Source organism: Schistocerca americana, chromosome 9 (assembly GCF_021461395.2).
Source record: "Schistocerca americana isolate TAMUIC-IGC-003095 chromosome 9, iqSchAmer2.1, whole genome shotgun sequence".
NCBI classification, from domain to species: domain Eukaryota; kingdom Metazoa; phylum Arthropoda; class Insecta; order Orthoptera; family Acrididae; genus Schistocerca; species Schistocerca americana.
In genome coordinates, this window is record NC_060127.1 from 237,402,384 (window position 1) to 237,424,900 (window position 22,517).

At 44.6% G+C, this 22,517-nt stretch overlaps 1 protein-coding gene across 1 annotated transcript in view; it reads right to left on the reverse strand.

Annotated features, from left to right (window-relative positions):
• Window positions 1-1,896: 1,896 nt before the first annotated feature.
• LOC124550838 (F-box/LRR-repeat protein fbxl-1-like) overlaps window positions 1,897-22,517 on the reverse strand; it is a 107,808-nt gene continuing 87,187 nt past the window's right edge. Inside the window, exons 5-7 of the mRNA XM_047125564.1 lie at window positions 15,600-15,779; window positions 6,757-6,987; window positions 1,897-2,198 (exon numbers count right to left, since the gene is read on the reverse strand). Of these exons, the coding sequence (XP_046981520.1) occupies window positions 2,024-2,198; window positions 6,757-6,987; window positions 15,600-15,779 (586 nt within the window). The 3' untranslated portion in view covers window positions 1,897-2,023. The remainder of the gene's footprint in view (window positions 2,199-6,756; window positions 6,988-15,599; window positions 15,780-22,517) is intronic.

A 22,517-nucleotide genomic window follows, 5' to 3' on the forward strand; every position in this document is an offset into this window, starting at 1 on the left:
CGGGACAGAGGGTGCGAAAACTGTCGGACGGAGGGTGTGGGGACTGTAGGTTGACGGGAATGGAGAAACCGAAATGATGCTATTTGAAGCTAAATCGTTAAAAGGTAACATATGATGATTAGGATGTCATAGAAGCAAAACGTATGACGTTTTTACACCTTAAATCTCCAAAAATATCTAAACTGGAAGGCACACATTGACTACTTAACAGCTTAGTATTTTCAATTTGTATTTTGGCAGGTGCGAGAAACACGGACTGGAAAGGTAGTCTATAACTTCTACTTTGAGTCAGTTATTCATTATGGCATAATCTTATGGGGAAATTCAACAAATGAGACTCCTAGTATTACAGAAGAAAATACTTAGGAACATAAGTGTTACCAAACAACAGGTGTCCTGTCAACTATTGTTAAAAGATTTCAATACACTATCTATACCCTCCCTTTACATATATGAGGTGATGTTATTCTTATATAAAAGTCAGCATACAGTAAACTCTGTTTCGTCCACAACTAAAATACTCACCACAGAGAGAATTTTAAACTCTTGAAACACTACTGAAAACTTTTCACCCAAACACCAGGGTAGAAGGGACTTAAAATTTACAATAAAATAAAAGGCAGTAATGTATTTAACATGGAGTTTGGTTCATTTAAAAGATTAGTTTTTACCATTCTAATGGAAAAGTGTTATTAGTCTATTGACGAATTCAATGGGGACAGTTTCAGAGTTTTAAGATGGTAACTATGCATTTTATTTTTGTATACTGGAAACTGCAGTATGCATTTGTGTAGCAGTATCTCAGTAGTATACATAAAATAATGTAAACTATTGCATTTCTCTTTAAAAATGTTTCTTATTTTAAATCCTGACATGTCTCCCACAAATTGTGTATTACGAGACAAATAAGAATGACGACAAGGCGCGACGGTGAGTGCGTGTTTCCACCTGCTGTGGAGGGTCGCTTATGCTTTAGACTCACAGCTTTGCAGGTCTGTCAGCAAGCAAAATCGAGAATGGTGACCACAAGATATTTATAATGTGTAAGTTGGCACACACATCAGCAGGGTGACAGATCATTCATGGAGTGGATCACCAAACCCACACTTGTGCCACTCCACAATGTGTGCTGAAACCACAACAAATGAAATAAAATGACAAAAATTGTTTTCCTAATGAGCCCTCCAATTGTGATGTTGTTAATGTTTATGTTTTATAACTTCTAATTATATGTAAATCGTGAAATATAGATTAGAAATACTGAACAACGGAATGGCAGTGAAGTGTGACTTCTGGTGACACTGACTGTGCAGCAATGTGTTTCAGAACCTCTAGAATATGAAAACTGGTCAGATCTGACAGTTGAGCTCTGGATCAGTGCAACATGGAAAGCATGTAATGTATGTGTGACTGACACTTTATTAACAACATTATGAGAAGGAAAGTTGCTACTCAACATATAGCGGAAATGCCGAGTCCGTCCTGGATTTTCCATTGTTTGACACTTTATTAATTTATTTCCATTTCGTCCCAAATAAAAATCGTTGTGTCCTTTCGTTAGTGTATTACTATCTGCAGGTGACATCAAAATAGTGCACATATGAAATAACTGAAAAGTGTGAAACAGGCATCTGAAAGACATTCAGGACACATGGAGGTAGGATTGCCTGCCCATTCAGATTTAAAGGACAATTTCATCAACACAAGGATATGGCAATAAAAGGTATGAATATGACATTCACTATGGTGCCAAAAATTCCCATTTGTGTAATGATAATTGTGACAATGAGCTTCAATATAGAGGGAAATAAAATCAGTTTCAGTGGCTGACATAATGAATTCTTTTGTGAAATAAAATTTTTTTAAACACGAAAAATTGCATTTTTATTTCGGCCAACACTTTCTTGGCTCTTATACAATAATTTCATAAATCCATATTTTGTCTTTTACTTGCTTTTCAAACAGTTCACTCATCCAGGGGCTCCAATGTTACATTCTGCAGTCTGAAAACCAAAATTATTTCTCAGTACCCTATGTCGGTGTCATCATCATCATCCGTTTCGTAATCTGTTAGGAAGTCATTCTCTGTCCATCGGAAAGTATTAATTATCCTGAGCCGAGGCATTTGACTCTGCATCTCAGCAAAAACATTTTTGTAGAAAACCTCATCCTCTTCCTCATACGTCACATGTAGTTCTCTGGAAGAAGAAAGAGAAAAGTAACTGCAACATTTGTATTTCTGTATTTTATTACACCCTATTTCTTGTAATACTACAAACCATAAACATTGATGAACTGTGTCATAATTGAAGTGCAAAGGAAATTTATCAGAATTTTTAAACTTAGGAGATACAAATTCTAGTTAATACCTATCTTCATATTAAACAGGTTTCAACTGTGGAAATATGTGGGTAGCATATGGTGTTTTGACTGATATCTCAATAAAGGACTTGGAGAAATGAAGAACCTACAAAAACAGTGAAAACTGGTCTCAACATGCAGCTGAGGTAAGTACTAAATGATTTCTATTGTGTTTTTCATTCTAATTATTTCTCGAATACATCAAATCCAATGAAATTTGGAATAATGCACTATTTTGCGACTGATGATTTTAAAGAAAGTGTTTTTTTTCCTCTGTGCCTTAAATACCTGAGGACCATCCTACAAGATATTTTCAAAATTTTTCCTTTTTTCCAGTCAGTCTTCTGACTGGTTCAATACAACCCACCACAAAGTCCTCCCGTGAGCCAATCTCTTGATTTCAGTTGCATCTTGTGTCCTCAATTATTTGTTGGATGTATTACACTCTCCTTCTACACTTTTTACTCCTCACAAGTCCTCCTAGTACCACGGAAGTCATTGCTCAATGTCCTAACACATATCCTATCATCCTGTTTCTCTCCTATCATCCTATCCCTCTTCTTGTCAGTGTTCTCCACACTGATTCTGCACATAACCCATCTCTCATTTCTTATAACAGCCCACCTAACTTTCAACACTCTTCTATCAATTTTCTTCTCTTCTCTTCCAGTTTTCTCATAGTCTGTGCCTCGCTTTCATACAATGCTGTACTCCAAACGTACATTCTCAGAAATTTCTTCTTCTAATTAAGGTTGATGTTTGATACCAGCAGACTTCTCCTGGCCAGAAATGCCCTCTATGCCTGTGCTAATTTGCTTTATACGTATTGTTTGGTTATAATTAAAGTTCAGCCACTTACACAGGTCCAGTGTGGGCTGAATTATCATATGGCAGTGAATCTTGGTAGGTATGCTAATGTGTTAATGCAGGACCAATTTATGCTGGAAAAACAATTACTTCCAACTACAGCCACTACGAGAAAATCTGGCACAGTACACCGTTTGTACGACATCCACACTATCGTTCGACAAGCTGTAACGTGAGTGAACCGTAGTGATAATTGAGGAGAAAGACTGTGTGCTGTTAGTGAAACAGTTTCATGTGAACGGCAGCAATTCCAATGCTGCACTGACAGAGGGGCCGGATGTCATTAAATGCTTTAAAGAAAATGACGATGAAATTCAAAAACGTGGGTGGGCTTGGTGTGGCACCTGGAAGAGGAATGCATACTACCGCAGTGGAAGTTATTGACACAGTTATTATTGCTGCAACTCAGTATGCAGCACGTGTCCCGGCTAATGCTAGTGTTTGTGCCCTTCCACGAGAATTGTCCATCCTGTGGTCAATGGTGTGGACAGTTTTTGTGTGGTGTCACCGCCAGACACCACACTTGCTAGGTGGTAGCCTTTAAATCGGCCGCGGTCCGTTAGTATACATCGGACCCGCGTGTCGCCACTATCAGTGATTGCAGACCGAGCGCCGCCACACGGCAGGTCTAGTCTAGAGAGACTCCCTAGCACTCGCCGCAGTTGTACAGCCGACTCTGCTAGCGATGGTTCACTTACTACAGACACTCTCATCTGCAGAGACAACAGTTTAGCATAGCCTTCAGCTACGTCATTTGCTACGACCTAGCAAGGCGCCATATTCAGTTACTGTAACTAATTACTTCAAGAACAAATAATATTGTGAATCATGTACCGTCAAGAGCGACGTTCATCATCAATGGATTAAAGTTAAGTATGAAAGTAATTACGTCCGCTTTCTGAATTCTCATTCCCTGTCATGTTCCAGACCTCACGTCAGCATAGTCCTTCCCTCCTCACGCCAGCCTGCGTGAGCTAAAACGCGTGCATTTAGACTGGTGCCCCTACAAGATCCGGACGGTGCAGCAACCAAATCGTCATATCTGCAGCAACGTACTGAATTAGCTCTTCAGTTTTCGGACAGATAGAAGTCGATGACATGCGACCAGGCAATTTTCTATGGAGTGAAGAGGCACATTCTACACTACAGGGTACAGTAAATACACAGAACTGCCAAATTTAAGGGTACTGTTAAACTGCATGTTGTGCACCAAGAACCACTGCAGTTGCTCTATATGACTGCTTGGTGTGGAGTCACAAGCATCTTTATTCTTGGTCCGTTCTCTGAAGAGGATACATCCGTAGAGCCTGTCGGGGGTGGGGGGCCCTCTGTGATGCCTTTACGTTATGGAGACCTCCCTGTACAGCACGTGATTCCTGCTTTGGAAGAGCACAACCGTGTGGAAACCATTCTTTTCATGTAAGATGGGCCAACATTGCACGTCACTCACCCAGTGAAAGATCTGCTTAGTGCAACCTTCCTTAAAACATATTATATCGAGAGGTTTTCAGATGCATTGCCTGCAAGATGACCTGATCTGAATCCATATGACTCTCGACTCTGGGAATACCTAAAAGAATACCTTTACCAGAGGCACATTAGGTCTCTACCTGATCTGAAGGCCAGTACGCAGGAACACATGGCTTAAATTCCACCGGAACTACTGTGAGCAAGTGTTGATCACATCGTTTTACAGAAGTAGCATCTCATTCGACATCTCCAGTGCTCGTACAGAATGAATTAACCCTTTAGTGACCAAATTATTTCCGGAAGTTGTAGATTTTTTATGAACACTTTATTGGGCTAAGAAACCGTTCATAAAATCATAGTTTAAATCTTGAAATGAGAGTTTAGCCTATGAGTGTAAAAAAATTAGTGGGAACTATTGGAACTGTGGAGTAACTTCACTTGCTAATTTAAAACAAATGTATTTCCTTTATTTTTTAGTACAAAAACATGTTAAACATTACATTTATATTTGTATTAGTTCATACTGTCCTTTGAGTTCACTAAGGTGATGTACTATGGAACTTAGAGAAGCATGGTGCTACATACAAAGGTACACGACAGTTGCTACTCATTACTTTTGTTCGCTTTTCTTTGTTCTTGGTGCTACATTGGCGGCATCTTCTGTTTGTTGTACCTTTTGTAGGGAAATGAGTTCCAACTTTCTCCAGACGAACTTCATCTGGTACTCCAGACACACCTCTTATTGGTGTTTGACCTTCCTCTTCTCTTACGACTTGAGAAGCCAGAGATAAGCTGCCTTGCCAAGTGCAATCTAAATGTTAGCTGGTCTGCTTTTGTCTTCTGTAGCTTCCACATAACGTAGGAACTGACAACTGCCAAATGCACAAGAAAGGAAAACAGTTTGTGCCACCACTTCCACGAACGACGGCCTACAGCATACCGTTGACGCAGCTGATCAAATCTATCGACTCCTCCCATTATTTTATTATACTCTGCCACAGCCAATGGGCAGAATACTTCAGTTCTGCTTCCACTAACTTACCTTGTAATATTTATGTAATTTTCAGTCAAATGCAGCAAATATCCACGAATACTATCTCCCTCATAAATACAAAAATAGATAAATACAACACAAGTCACTTCACACGCAAAAGGAAAGCACACTATCCAAAAAACGCTGTAGCGGTCGAAACAGTGGCTCGTTTTCACACGGGAACTGCGCTTCTGCAATGATTGACTCACAAGGTAGAAAAACAACAGCTTTAGCCTAACTGTTGACAATCTATACATAGTTAGCACACTCTAACAGAGATGGTAGCATAAGTTAGAAGTGGGAACACGGATTACCACTGAACTTACAGAGAAAACAAATAAGTGGGAACTATTTGCATTCGCAGCACCAGATTCGCACCTGGTCGCCAAAATTGAAACTAATTTTTCTCCAGCGTAAAACTGTTCTGTGTTAACGCATTAGAATACAAATCGAGTTTCGCTTCCATATGATAATTACAGCCCACACTGGACCTCTGCGAGTATCTGCACTTTAATTACAGCCATTTGGTATGTCATCATTGCTTCATGCATCGTGTGTTACTTTATTTCAAATGTATCAGAACTGCATCACTTCTTCATGGACACCAGTTTTGATGTTAAATCCATAACTAATCTGATATAGCTAATGCTCATTAATTTCATCTTTCCTGGTTTCTTTCTCAATCTGTAGTGTGTTCTCATTAGACTGTTCCTTCCATTCAACAGGTTCTGAAATTCTTCCTCCCTTTCGCAAGCCAATAGGAGTATCATCAGTGAATGATATTATTAATATCCATTCTCCCTGAATTTTAATCCACTCTTCCATCTTTCTTTTATTTCTTTCACTGCTTCTTTGATATATAAACTGGAAAGTTGGGATTGAAAGTTTACATCCCTGCCTTACACTCTCTCTAATACTAGCACTCCGTTCCCAGTCTCGTGGAAGTCATCGAGGTCATACGGTAGAAACGCAAAGTCATCGGAACCGGGCTCGGACGGTGAACAGAAGCAGCAGGAGCAACCTACCTGAGGTTCACGAGCCTCACAGAAAATTCTTCAAATGGCACAGCTCTGATGTGGCCGCTGTACAGGATATCGAGGCAGCGCAGTTGCTTCAAGTCCAGGACGTGCCGTAGGCTCGGCTGCAGGTCTGTCAGGTCGTCAATGTACTGGAGCAGCAGCGTGCGGAGGGCCGGCAGCTGCGCCACGTGCGCCACGGCAGATCCACCCAGCCCACTGCATCCGGAAAGATCCAGTCTAGAAGAACAAACAGAAAAATAATGTAACACTTTAAGATGTTGGTGACAACATGAAATTTGCTGTGTAATACACAGTACGACAAAAAAGAAAGGCAATGAATTATCCAAATGGGACAGAAATCAGTACATGTACAGACAAACAAATGGTTACATGTTGTATACATAGTTCCGTGTAGTCAGCGCGTACACAACTTTCCCACTAGAGCGCGCCCCGTTAAGCACAACAGCGCAGGCGCAGCGCTCGTCCGTCTCCGCACTACGAGATGGCGCTGCCTTAGAGACGGACCAAATTCTGCTTCCGCCGATCTGCGTATTAATATGAAACGCAGCCAATGAGATTGCTGCTAACGTAGAACCTTTTCTCCTCGCGGATCACACTCGCGCAGTGATACCTGAACGCGCGAGGTATTATAACGAGTGTACAGACCTCCAATTAGTCAGTCTGCATTAGTCTGTACCAGTCTATAGTCAAGTTTCAGTGTGCGCCTAATAAGATTATCATATTCCTGTACATAGCCACGAAGATAAATGTATAGACACTTTGTCAAGTATCAGAGATATGTGAGAATAAGATTAACGTACCAAGACCAAAGGAACTTCAGATTGTCAATTGTAAATAGCATCCAGAATCAAGTTACGTAATGTTTATGCTTGTTATCATTTTAATAAATGTGTGCGAAAATTAATCAAGTTCTGTTTGAAGTCGGTCACCGTCAACCTGCTACTCTAAGCGTGCAAGTGGCATATCTACTGTCCGACCTAACGTAGAAGATAAACACGCCACAATAAGACCACGAGACATATTGCTGACACTCGCCTACTTCGTTAGATCGACAAGTCAAATAATCTGATGGTGTGTGTACCGAATGTCTTACAGTACGCATACCACATTACAATTTCAGAAAAAACTGGACGATTCATTCAGGAGAGAGAGCTCCACAAATTGAGCAAATCAATAGCGCATTGGTCCATCTCTGGCACCTGTGCAAGCTTGGCACTGATGACAGAGTTGTCGAGTGTCCTCCTGAGGAATATCGGGCCAAATTCTGTCCTATTGATCCATCAGATCGTCATAATTCTGAGACTGTTGGAGGACCCTACCCATAACGCTCCAAATGCTCTCAATTGGGAAGACATCCGGCAAACTTTTTGACCGAGGTAGGGTTTGCGAAGCACCAAGAAAAGCAGTAGAAACTCTCGCCCTGTGGAGGCAGGCATTATCTTGCCGAAACGTAAGCCAAGGACAGCTCGCCACGAACGGCGACAAAACGGGGCGTAGAGTAGCATCGACTTACTGTCATGCCGCAAGTGTTCCGAGGACGACAACCGAAGAAGTGCTGAAAACAAATGGCACCTCAAACCGTCACTTCCGGTTGTCGCACCGTATGGCGGGTGACAGACACGTTGATATCCCTCTGCTATCCGGGGTACCTCCAGACGCGTCTTCAGTCTGGAATAAAATTGTCTTCAGTGATGAGCTCTGCTTGAAATTGAGCCACAGTGACCAGCAAAGACCTGCCTGGGGACACCCCGGAATGTAGTGGGGTACCAACCGACAGCAAAACAACCGGAACTGATAGTCTGGAGTGCCACTTGTTTTCGTAGCAGGTCACTTTCGGTTGTTATCCTCGGAAAACTTGTGGCATAGCAGTAAGTCGACACTATTTGGTTGCCATCCACAGCACCCTTACAGCACAGTGATACGTCAACGATATTCTACGCCCCTTTTGATTGCCCTTCCTGCTCATACATTTCAGCAAGATAATGCCCGCCCGCACACTGCGGGAGTTGCTATTGCTCGTCTTCACGCTCGCCAAACTCTACCTCGGCCAGCGAGGTTGCCGGATCTCTCCCCAACTGAGAGCATTTGGAGCATTACAGGCAGGGCTTTAATGATGTCAGGATTTCGATGACAGAATTGGGCACCCAATATCCGTCAGGACGACATCCGACAACTCTGTCGATCGAAGCCGAGCCGAATAACTGCTTGCGTACAGGCCAGAGGTAGACCGACGCGTAGTCGAATTGCTCAATTTCTGAAGCTCTTTCTCTCGAATAAATCATCCAACTTTTCTGAAATTTTAATGATTTGTTTGTCTGTGCACGTACATCACATCTGCCAGTTTCCATCCCTCTGGACAATTCCTTCGTGGTGTGACCTTTTCTTGACTTAGAGCGGCATTTACACGTGAGTAATTTCCTGTGCACACTAAGTGCAGCAGCTGTTGCAAATACATGCACGGGAACAGACTTTCACTCAGCTCTGTCCCGTGGCACAATCTTCTGGGCCTTTGCAGCTAAGGGGAAAAAGTACAGGGTCTTCATTAATGAGTGGTGCATTTTCATATATTTATTGATTTATATGGGCACATTTTACATCATAGTTTTACATCACTACATGACTACGGAGAGCACAGGCTCGCTGTGTCGTTGGGACCGGAACACGGGTCCGGGAACTGCGACGGACGAGCCCGGACGCGGTCGGGGTAGTATCTGGAGCTCAGCGGGAACGTGGCACGCACACCGACAGTGGCCCCAATACCCGATGCGACGACAGTGGGCCCGGGAGCTGTGACGGGCAGTCGGCCGACGAGACGGGAGGAGACGTCTGGAGAACTGAAGACGAGATCACAGCCAGTGAAGTGGCCTGCCGGGGACAGTGTGTTAATAGCAGATGGCAGGCAGGGTGCAAGCTGGCCGTGTCGTGTGGTGTGACGTCATTACGGTGCGGCACGGGCATTCGAAATGGACGCGGCGGCCAGCTCGCGTGACGCAGTCTGCCGGCTGCCGGAGTGCCCGTTTGGAGCACGGTCTCGGGGGCTGCCCGGCCAGGTCGGGGACGGGACGAGGTGGGTGTGGCTGCGCACTGGCAGCTGGCGGTACCCGTGCACCGTTGACGGCTAGGGGAGTGGACTCTGCCTAACAGGTCGCACGGGGAGTGTCGTCCGTGGACAAATCCTCCACTGAAACTTCCTAGCAGATTAAAACTGTGTGCCGGACCGAGACTCGAAGTAATAGGAAGTTTCATATCAGCGCACACTCCGCTGCAGAGTGAAAATCTCATTCTGGGAACATCCTCCAGGCTGTGGCTGAGCCATGTCTCCGCAATATCCTTTCTTTCAGGAGTGCAAGTTCTGCAAGTTTCGCAGGAGAGCTTCTGTAAAGTTTGGAAGGTAGGAGACGAGATACTGGCAGAAGTAAAGCTGTGAGGACGGGGCGTGAATTTTGCTTGGGTAGCTCAGGGGTAGAGCACTTGCCCACGAAAGGCAAAGGTCCCGAGTTCGAATCTCGGTGCGGCACACAGTTTTAATCTGCTAGGAAGTTTCATATCAGCGCACACTCCGCTGCAGAGTGAAAATCTCATTCTGGGAACATCCTCCTGGCTGTGGCTAAGCCATGTCTCCGCAATATCCTTTCTTTCAGGAGTGCTAATTCTGCAAGTTTCGCAGGAGAGCTTCTGTAAAGTTTGGAAGGTAGGAGACGAGATACTGGCAGAAGTAAAGCTGTGAGGACGGGACGTGAATTGTGCTTGGGTAGCTCAGGGGTAGAGCACTTGCCCACGAAAGGCAAAGGTCCCGAGTTCGAATCTCGGTGCGGCACACAGTTTTAATCTGCTAGGAAGTTTCATATCAGCGCACACTCCGCTGCAGAGTGAAAATCTCATTCTGGGAACATCCTCCAGGCTGTGGCTGAGCCATGTCTCCGCAATATCCTTTCTTTCAGGAGTGCTAGTTCTGCAAGTTTCGCAGGAGAGCTTCTGTAAAGTTTGGAAGGTAGGAGACGAGATACTGGCAGAAGTAAAGCTGTGAGGACGGGGTGTGAATTGTGCTTGGGTAGCTCAGGGGTAGAGCACTTGCCCACGAAAGGCAAAGGTCCCGAGTTCGAATCTCGGTGCGGCACACAGTTTTAATCTGCTAGGAAGTTTCATATCAGCGCACACTCCGCTGCAGAGTGAAAATCTCATTCTGGGAACATCCTCCTGGCTGTGGCTAAGCCATGTCTCCGCAATATCCTTTCTTTCAGGAGTGCTAGTTCTACAAGTTTCGCAGGAGAGCTTCTGTAAAGTTTGGAAGGTAGGAGACGAGATACTGGCAGAAGTAAAGCTGTGAGGACGGGGCGTGAGTCGTGCTTGGGTAGCTCAGGGGTAGAGCACTTGCCCAAGAAACGCAAAGGTCCCGAGTTCGAATCTCGGTGCGGCACACAGTTTTAATCTGCTAGGAAGTTTCATATCAGCGCACACTCCACTGCAGAGTGAAAATCGCATTCAAGTCCTCCACTGGTTTGAAGAACTGAACGAGAATCGGAGTAGTTGAGGTGAAAGCTGTCTCAATTCTGTCCACGGAGACTTTAGTCGGCTCGCCATTACATTTGATCTGCAAAATGTTCTCGTCACGGTGATCGTGCGGTGCACTCTATGGCAGCGTAAGTGGTGGCCGTGCCACGTCTACGCATAATACCGGGTCAAAAGTATTTAATGCGACAAACTCCTGGAGGTTGTAGGGGACGTCAAAACAAATATTTTCCCCTAATGTCATTTTTACCTATGAGGATTATTTAAACTGGTGGAGGCTGTATTATGCTCGTCAGTTGTTAGACGCCGTATTGCGATCTTGAGATGTTAGAGGGTTTATTACGCTCTTCAGTTGTGGGCAACTGCTGTCCACCAGTGTAGTAGTGCATTGTCTCTGTTTACTAGTAGAGCGATACATCTGGAGTGAATACACTGATATGGCTGGTGCGTACTACGTAGCGCACCACAACGGACGAGCTGCACAGCGGGTTTAGCAACAGCAATATCCTAATCGCCGTATCCCGCATCATACGACCTTTGCTGCTGTGTACCAACGTCTGCGTGAGACCGGGTCATTTAGCACATTACCTGGACAGGGACGCCGTCGCACGGTAAGAACACTGCAGTTTGAGGAAGCTGTCTTGTAGCATGTGGAGCCGGGTGCTTCAGTCAGCACTCGTGCAATTGCACGTGACATTGGGACTAATCAGACGAATGTAAGAACAGTCCTTCGAGAGCAGTTGTTACGTCCATTTCACTTATAGCGTGTCCACAACCTGGAACCAGTTGATTATCCACCCAGAGCACAGTTTTCGCAGTGGTACCTGGAACAGTGTGAAATGCATCCTACATTTCCATCCTCTGTGTTGTTTAGCGATGAAGCAACGTTCGGGCGTGATGGAGTCTTCAACATGCACAATTCGCATGTTTGGAGTGAGGATGACCTACATGCCACAGTTACTAGCGCTCATCAAGTGCGGTTCTTCGTTAATGTGTGGGTCGGTGTTGTTGGGGACTGTTTAATTGGGCCGTATCTGCTACCTAGGCCATTAAATGGCAGGCACTATTACAGTTTTCTCGCCAGAGCATTGCCAGAATTGCTGGAAGACGTCCCGCTCCGTACAAGACAACGCACGTGGTGCCAACATGACGGGCCGCCGGCACATTTCAGTCTTCGTGTGCGTCGATTCCTGGACCGACGGTTCCCAGAAACGTGGATTGGCAGAGGTGGTCCTGTACCGTGGCCGGCTCGATCCCCAGATATGTCCCCTCTGGACTTTTTTGTGTGGGGAGAGATGCGCAACCTTGTTTACGCACCTCCTGTTGCATCAGAAGAGGATCTGGTTGCCCGGATAGTAGCAGCAGGAGCAAGAACAATTCAGGATACTGCTGGGGTTTTGCCCGTGTCAGACATAACATGATCCGACGGTGTAACCTTTGTTTACGTGGGTCAATGGAGGCATTTCTGAAAATCTACTGTAATTGAAATTGGGTTGTGTTAATGTGTTGTCTCTTGGTCATAAAAAAATGGAAAAGTGTTTCTTGGTTTAATTAATTTGCCGCCAGAGAAATCTTCCTCTACCGGTTTAAATACTCCTCATAGGAAAAAATGACATTAGGGAAAAATATTTGTTTTGATGTCCCCTACAACCTCCCAGAGTTTGTCGGTATAAATATTTTTCACCCTGTATAATGTGGAACAGTGTAAATCGGCTCGAGCAAATACCCACCGGTACTGTGCCGTGTCGGCGCGTGCAGTCGGAGGTCGGCTGTACGACTGCGCAGATGTTCTGCCGGTGTCGGGCACCGAGGCAGCGTGTGACGGTAGTACCTCCTCCACTAATTCACCGGGAATGGCGAGCGAGTGAGCACAGGCGAGGTGTACAGGTGGAATACCGATGTCGTCCTTGGGATTATTCGCAGGCCGAGAAGTACGAGCCGAAGTGCGTCCGTCCGGGTGATGCCGTGACACGTCAGGGATGCTTCCGGTATACAGTGGAGCCGTTCCGGGTGGCTACGCACACGTCACGTGCACGGCGACGAGCCCGGAACTGTGTCGGACTGCCGTCGCGTGCCGCCCAATGTGCAAACTACGTCTCATCTCACTGGCTCAAATGGCTCTGAGCACTATGGGACTTAACTACTGTGCTCATCAGTCCCCTAGAACTTAGAACTACTTAAACCTAACTAACCTAAGGACACCACACACATCCATGCCCGAGGCAGGATTCGAACCTGCGACCGTAGCAGTCCCGCGGTTCCGGACTGCGCGCCTAGAACCGCTAGACCACCGCGGCCGGCTCATCTCACTGGCACCGTTTGATTCGTGGACACGACAGGACGAAGCAAACAGTCGGCACTCGTTCAAATCCGTCAAGGTGTCAGTGGGGCGCCACGCATTGTACTCGATCCGCGTGGTCCGTGGCTGACAGAATCGGAAATAGGCGTAACTGTCCACGAGGCGTGGACATCTAGCTCACACTGGCTTTTGCTTCGCTGGGTGCTCCACCGTCGTCACAGGTTGGCCCGGCCATTAAATCTCCTCCCACAGGTAAACGCTGACGTGCTGCTACCCACGTGATTCTGTGGGATGCCTGCCACAAGTTTGGCATAAGCTACGTTTAATATTTTTTGTGGGATCTGAAATTTAAAAACCTCTCTCACACCGGCCCGATTGAGCTTCACAGATCAGGATAGTAAAAAACACGCGAATATTTAGGGAATTTTCATTCACAAAGCAGGCTTATCACATTCACACAGTTCAATGCTGTCCTATCCTGATTAAATTGAGCTTAACTTAAATTCCATAAAGCAGTGAAGCAATTTCGAAGTCTCGGTGCGACGAAAATTGTCAGTCGATCTTCTGAAAACATTTGTAATAATTATGAACTTTCGGTGACCACACGGGGAAGACCGGAGATGTGCTGGTAAGACCGTGTTAGCCCATTTATTTGAAGTAACTGGATATCTTGAGCATACAGAACGGCAGGTTCGTCCAGTGTAAATCAGACGTTCCCCACTGATCCCGTGCAGCACAGCGTAGTAAGCAGACACTGTCAATAATAATCAGTTAAATAATACGCGAACACACTTACTTTAGTTTAGTTCATGTCTTAAATTCCTTCTCATACAGAATCTCATCAAGATGGCGACTAGCTCAACAATACATACATATACATCTTCGTTCTTTCACGGCTAATCGGCAAGATCTCCTTCATTCTTTTCATAAGAGAAAACATAGATAGCAGAGAAGGTATTCCATGGAGTAAATGCACGCTCCAAGCAATAATAGGGCTTGAAACTACTTTGCATTGATAAAAGATAAGAAGAGATATTTCGAGATATGTACTGAGTTATATATTTTTATAATATTTCTGAAAATATCGCGTAGAGACCGCCGCAAGAGACATTACATACGGTAGTGCTCAGGTGATCATTAGTGACAACGTCGGATTTCAAACAGAGTCCACAAAGTGGGTACCCCATCTTCTCACCACAGACGACAAATTTCATCGTCTTGAAGCGTACAAACAGCTACTGGTACGCTACCAAATTGAAGGGGAACATTTTGTGCACCGGATTTTGATCTGTGATGAAACGTGGGTACACTGTTACGCACGGGAATCGAGAAAAGCAGCCCAAAATGGCACAAAAAAGACCAATCTACACCCACTGACGACTCTACACCCACGGAGTGCCTAAAATTGTCTCTGTGTGGGGAAGGTTATTGCGACAGTCTTTTTTTATATTAAGGAAGTTCTCATCAGTTTTGTCCAAGAATGCTGTACTGTGAGCGCCGTATACTACTGCCATTTTTTGCATAGATCGGAAAGCGAATATCGCCAGAAAATACCAAATCTGGGGCGTGACTAGGCCGCGTGACAGTGCTCGGCCCCACACGGCAGCCCGGACTCGACAAAAAGTTCGGGAGCTGTCGTGTGCCACACTAGGACATCCTCCCTACACTCCGCACTTATTGTCCTGTCATTTTCATTTGTTTGGACCACTAAAAGAAGCAGTCGGACGACACAGATCTAACAACAATTGCGCTGTCAAAGTGTTTGTGTGAACCCTGCTGTTACAGCCACATTCATTTTGTGAAAACGGGGTTGAGAAAACTACCTATCCCCTGGGGAAAATGTATTTCCCATTCAGAAGACTATACACAGATTAAATAACTTGTGTGTATGAGTTTTTCTGAAGTGAACTTTTCTGAAGTGAACTTATAAACAAAAAATTCAAATTAATATTTGAATTTCCTTTGTACGTGAGCATAAAACATGTTCAAAAACTGCGCAACAGCGACGTCAGGTACTTACATCTGTAAGTGTTTAAGACGGTGGATCTCGGCAAGTGCTCCGTCTGTGAGACTCGTCGCAAAAGTCAGGCTCAGGTGGCGCAGTGACGGGCACCCCCGAGAAATGGTGACCACCGCGTCTCCCGGGAGGTCGGTGGCGTGCGGCAGGTCCAACTTCTGCAGCAGTGGTAGGCAGCCGGGCCTGCAGTTGTTCAAAACAACACCTGTTGTGAATGTAAATCTAAGCCGCACAGGTGAAATATTAGTCAGACCCTCAAAAGAGTACCGTATTTACTCGAATCTAACAAGGGGAAGGCCTCAGACACGGCCAACCGATTCGGCTCAAATTTGGCAGGTCGCTTGTGTACAACCCAAAACGAAGGAATCTAAGATATTTTGGGTCAACACCCCCTCGTTTTTGAGAAAATCACCCCTAAAGGTTATGGCGAGCAATCAACTCAAAATTGGCGGGATCGATAGATAACTGTAATTACATTTTTCATCATCAGGTATGAGGTCCGAAAACGCATACTTTTCCAGAAATGGGGGTAAGAAACTTTTACAACTGCCGCTTCTGTACCGACATGCAAAACGCTTTCCGCCGGCAGCGCCGATAGCACAAAGGTAACTGGCTCGGAATGGGAGAACCCGGGTTCGAATCTCGAAGAAACCTAGCGGATGTTATTATTTTCATTTGTATTTTTCCATATCTCAATTGATAAGGATAGGACGGTTAATAAGGTAAGTAAATCAATAACGAATGATAATAATAAGGTAAGCAAACTAATTTCCCAAACGCCGTGAGTTAGTAAAGTATTAAACTTTTAAGCCTCGTCACATGAAAACAACTCCGAGCAAGAGTGCTGCGAATTCCTCACGAGGGATCACAGACAGCCAACCGCGCGACGCTTGTTTACTGCGAGGCACGGGACAGAATGTACGCGCGGAGAGTTTTGTTGTCCCGGTTGCCTCTTCGTCATATCATAGTTGAGAACCTGGAAGAGTGAAGGTGTGCAGCACGAGCCTTATAGAAGTCAATCGGAAAGAGTTGTTTTCCGTCATAGGCTGCCGCGAACCTCGCCGATGCATGTAGTGATTTTTCCATCGTTAATGCGCCGAATGAAATACGATTTGTGAATGAATACAGTCCTTCCGTAAGTAACATATGACGAGTATTGTCTGTAGTTTGTGGTAATTAGCTCGTCTGTTTATGCTGTAGTAACTAGTTATTGTTTGTTGTGTCATATTTTTTCGAGATTCGAACCCGGGTTCTTCGAGACCCAGCCAGTTACCTTGGCCGGTGCGCATCAGCGCTGTCGCCGAATAGCGTTTACCACGTGGGCACAGAAGCGGCAGTTATAAAAGTTTCTTTCCTCGATTTCTGGAAAAGTTTGCGTTTACGGACCCCATACCCGATGATGAAAAATGTTCTATTTACAATTATCTATCGATCCCTCCAATTTCGAGTCGATTGCTCTTCACAACTTTTAGGGGCGATTTTCTCAAAAACGCGGGGGTGTTGACCCAAAATAACTTAGATTCCTTCGTTTTAGGTTGTACACAAGCGACCTGCCAAATTTGAGCCGAATCGGTTGGCCGTGTCTGAGGCCTTCCCCTTGTAAGCCGCACTTGAATCGAAGCCGCACCTGAAAAATGAGACTCGAAAGCAAGGAAAAAAAATTTTCCCGAATCTAAGCTGCACCTGAAATTTGAGACTCGAAATTCAAGGGGAGAGAAAAGTTTTAGGCCGCACCTCCAAATCGAAACAAAGTTGGTTCATTTTAATACGAGACACAATTTAGGTCGAATGAATGACGATACAGCTACAGTAGTTTGGTTCGAGTCGTAAGCTTAGCAATTAAGCTTTAGCAGGTAGCCATTGCTATGCGTCAGGCGCTCCGTCGGTATTTATACGGGTACCCTTCCTTTTTCACGTGCTTCGTCTGGTTTGAATTGATTGCTTATATTTCTTTGATCTCGTAAGTGCCGTTTTCTTTGTTATAGGTGTTTACGTCACTCTGAGCGGAAAATGCATTACTGTACTGTGTCACGCATTGTTTGTAGCATTATGATAGTGAGTGTTTACGGCCTGTCGCCGCTCGCGGCATGGCTTGCTTATGTGCGCGCTACCGCCGCTTACAATGGCAGCGGGGGGTGGGGGGCGGGGGAAGATGTTCTGAACGAGAGTTTAGCGAAAATTTTTCTCCGTTTGAAAATCTTTGCAGACGCCTCTTTAGTACATTACATTCTGCACAGAAATTAGAGTCATCTTAGATTTAAAAATCTAGTCAATTGCCGTGCTTCATTTCTGACTGTATCACTAATAGGCATAAGAATAATACGAATAGGTCTAGCGGTTCTAGGCGCTCAGTCCGGAACCGCGCAACTGCTACAGTCGCCATGCCTCGGGCATGGATGTGTGTGATGTCCTTAGGTTAGTTAGGTTTAAGTAGTTCTAAGTTCTAGGGGACTGATGACCACAGATGTTAAGTCCCATAGTGCTCACAGCCATTTGAACCATTTAATACGAATATAAACATGACATGATATGTACATTCTTCCGCGTTTGCTGTTGTCTCACTCTAGTTTCGTAGTTTATTACGGAGACAGGATTTAAATGAGATAGCAGCAAACACGAAAGAATACATGGCAAAATGTTTATATTCGTATTATTATATTGTGGTGAAGAGAATACCGCATGTGATTCACAATTCATAAAATTTCCTATTAGCAACCATCTCTTCTCACAGGTAGGTAAAAATTCAGAATGTAGAGTTGGCCATATTGACAAAAACCCCAAACAGTCTTGCCAGTCGGATTTTCATAGTACATTGAAATGCTGCTACATTCGAAGATGAACAATACGGTATTTGTATTTACTTCGTTGGATAATGTATGAAAATGCAGTGGTCGAAACTCGGGGCGGAGGAAAAAGCTCATCTTCCATTTTTTTTTTAATTTATTTACTGACGCAGAGGTTTTGGCACCAGTATTTATCTTTGTGCCTGCAAAGCAAGCCTGTGTAGCACTACATATATTCGACGGCAGAAGTTAGTTGTGGCGGCACCTATGAACATTTTTCAGAACTTCCGCTTACTTTGCACTCGATTCTAAGCCGCAGGCGGATTTTTGGATTACAAAAACTGGAAAAAAAGTGTGGCTTAGATTCGAGTAAACACGGTACACAGGGATGGCTAGAGGACAAATGTAAGGAGGTAGAGGCTTATCTCACCAGGGGTAAGACCTTTGGAGAGACCTTTGGAGAAAAGAGAACCACTTGTATGAATATCAAGAGCTCAGATGGAAACCCAGTTCTAAGCAAAGAAGGGAAAGCAGAAAGGTGGAAGGAGTATATAGAGGATATATACAAGGGCGATGTTCTTGAGGACAATATTATAGAAATGGAAGAGAGTGTAGAAGAAGATGAAATAGGAGATATGATACTGCGTGAAGAGTTTGACAGAGCACTGAAAGACCTGTGTCGAAACAAGGCCCCGGGAGTGGACAACATTCCATTAAAATTACTGACAGCCTTGGGAGAGCCAGTCCTGACAAAACTCTACTATCTGGTGAGCAAGATATATGAGATAGGCGAAATACCCTCAGACTTCAAGAAGAATATAATAATTCCAATCCCAAAGAAAGCAGGTGTTGACATATGTGAAAATTACCGAACAATCAGTTTAATAAGTCACGGCTGCAAAATACTAACGCGAATTCTTTACAGACGAATGGAAAAACTAGTAGAAGCCGACCTCGGGGAGGATCAGTTTGGATTCCGTAGAAATATTGGAACACGTGAGGCAATACTGACCCTACGACTTATCTTAGAAGCTAGATTAAGGAACGTCAAACCTACGTTTCTAGCATTTGTAGACTTAGAGAAAGCTTTGGACAATGTTGACTGGAATACTCTCTTTCAAATTCTGAAGGTGGCAGGGGTAAAATACAGGGAGCGAATGGCTATTTACAATTTGTACAGAAACCAGATGGCAGTTATAGAAGTTGAGAGACACGAAAGGGAAGCAGTGGTTGGGAAGGGAGTGAGACAGGATTGTAGCCTCTCCCCAATGTTATTCTATCTGTATATTGAGCAAACAGTGAAGGAAACAAAAGAAAAATTCGGAGTAGGTATTAAAATCCATGGAGAAGAAATAAAAATTTTGAGATTCGCCGATGACATTGTAATTCTGTCAGAGACAGCAAAGGACTTGGAAGAGCAGTTGAACGGAATGGATAGTGTCTTGAAAGGAGGATATAAGATGAACATCAACAAAAGCAAAACGAGGATAGTGGAATGTAGTCGAATTAAGTCGGGTGATGCTGAGGGACTTAGATTAGGAAATGAGACACTTAAAGTAGTAAAGCAGTTTTGCTATTTGGGAAGCAAAATAACTGATGATGGTCGCACTAGAGAAGATATAAAATGTAAACTGGCAATGGCAAGGAAAGCGTGTCTGAAGCAGAGAAATTTGTTAACATCGAGTATAGATTTGAGTGTCAGGAAGTCGTTTCTGAAAGTATTTGTATGGAGTGTAGCCATGTATGGAAGTGAAACATGGACGATAAATAGTTTGGCCAAGAAGAGAATAGAAGCTTTCGAAATGTGGTGCTACAGAAGAATGGTGAAGATTAGGTGGGTAGATCACATAACTAATGAGGAGGTATTGAATAGGATTGGGGAGAAGAGAAATTTGTGCCACAACTCGACTAGAAGAAGGGATCGGTTGGTAGGACATGTTCTGAGACATCAAGGGATCACCAATTTAGTATTGGAGGGCAGCGTGGAGGGTAAAAATCGTAGAGGGAGACCAAGAGATGAATACAGTAAGCAGATTCAGAAGGATGTAGGTTGCAGTAGTTACTGGGAGATGGAGCAGCTTGTACGGGATAGAGCAGCATGGAGAGCTGCATCAAACCAGTCTCAGGACTGAAGACCACAACAAGAACAACAACATCAACGGTACACAGATCGCTCTGGAGCGCTGCACACGTGTGGAAGTGGTAGTGAGCGGCCACGAGGCGGTGTAGTAAGGCGTGTTGAGCAGGAGACGTGGCAGAGTGGCGCAGAGGAGGTGTCTCGTCTGCAGGTGACGTGGCCACACCGTCAGCGAAGTTGCCGCATTTATTGGGGTATCGACACAGAGCGTCTGCTGTGCCTACAGAGGCTACTGCACAACTCACAGCATAATAGAACAGAGGTCCTAACGAGATTCTAACTGACAGGGAGACGAGTGTCGCGCCTTTTCGACGATAATTTCGTACCTGACAAGAACTGCTGCATTTTCGAGATGAACATTGTAAAGAGAACTGCACGTAACGAACGTACGATGTTTGGTGCCTCACAGAAGGCTATCATTCAGAGCTGCACGTAAAGCTCAAAGTTGCAGCTCGAGTTACGCACTGTAATTGAGTCGACAACTTCACGAGCGGTCCGTCATCCGAGTATTATTCTTGATGACTTTTACCTCGATTCTCACACAGTTGCCTTTCTCAAATTTTCTCGGTGCACAGGACCTGCTACACAATGCCAAATATTGCAGTCTGACTTCTTCTCCGTCTACAAAATACCGAGGGCGGGAAGAGAGCTTTGTAGTATTTACACTACTAAATGATGTAACAACTCTTTGAAGAACCATTATGTTTTCGGTTGTTCTTTCTAACAATTACAACACAGTGCGAGGGTAGTGGTGTGTAGTATCTGTAAGTGGTTGTTCTTTGGTGGGCGACAATGCCCAGTGGCGCAGAGAGTCGCTAAGTAGAGGCAGTTGTTGAGAGGCTGTGGACAGTGTAGGCTGCGTGAGCCGAAGGCGGTTACATAGCGAAGGATTTACCTCTGTGTTTAATAGTAGTGGCACAGTTTGATTAATAGTGTGTTTATGTTTGTGCAGTGTGATAAGGGAAAAAAATTAAATTTTACCAGTTCTTAATGCGTCTCCATCAGTTAGTACCACACCACTGCATGTAACAATGAACGAAATCTCGATATACACGGTCAACTAAAACAAGAGGAATGTAACATAATAATCATTAGTTAAGCCATATAATCTCCAAGGAGACGGGAGCTTATAATTGCATCTCTTGTTAATCAGAAAAACATATCCAAAAGGAATCTCAGAACAGATCAGAAGAGAATGACACCTTTCTTCAGCTCCTTTCAACCGTCCGTCTGGACGTCGTCATTCTGGGTGGCCCGTCTTATTCTCTGCCTTCTGAGACACAGCCGAGCCACGACGCAAAGCACGAGTGACGCCTACACTACAGGTGGCGACACCTGACCGCTATCGCACCCTGGTGACATTCTGTGCTAGCTTGGCTCGCTCCGACTCTGCACACTCGTGAAACCGGCACGAACACAGTGGAAAATTCTCTGCAGCCCAACCACCTAAGCAATAGTTTTACACTGACACCTTCCATCTCACCGTGAGGAAGAGGTGGAGCAACCACGAGCTGCACACATTCGACGAGCCAAATGACACGGACTGGACAGTACCCAGTTGGAGTTGTACGGTTTGGTCCAGTGGGTCGTGATACTGCTCATTTTTGTACGACATCGAGTGTACTGGTGACCCAATGAAGTGTTTAATCTGCAGTATGTACCGTGACTTGAGCACTTTTGTTGAGGTTACTGTGAACATTAACAGTGTTTATTTCCACATTCTCAGTAACCAAACGTTTTCCTTCTGTGTATGTTCCTGATCAGTATGCTGTGGACACTGCTGTCATTTGAGATGACAACAGCCATGTTCACAGGGCTGTAAGCATACATACCCAGTTTCATGAACATTCAATAGCCCTGCCACACCTTGACTTCTCCTCTATACCAGCCAGTATAAATCCCATTGGAGAATATGTGGGACTCATACAATGTAGGCTTTCACAGCCGGTGTTGTCTTCAGTTGAAACTTCCTGGCAGAGAGGCCGTGGTCAATGTATAAAA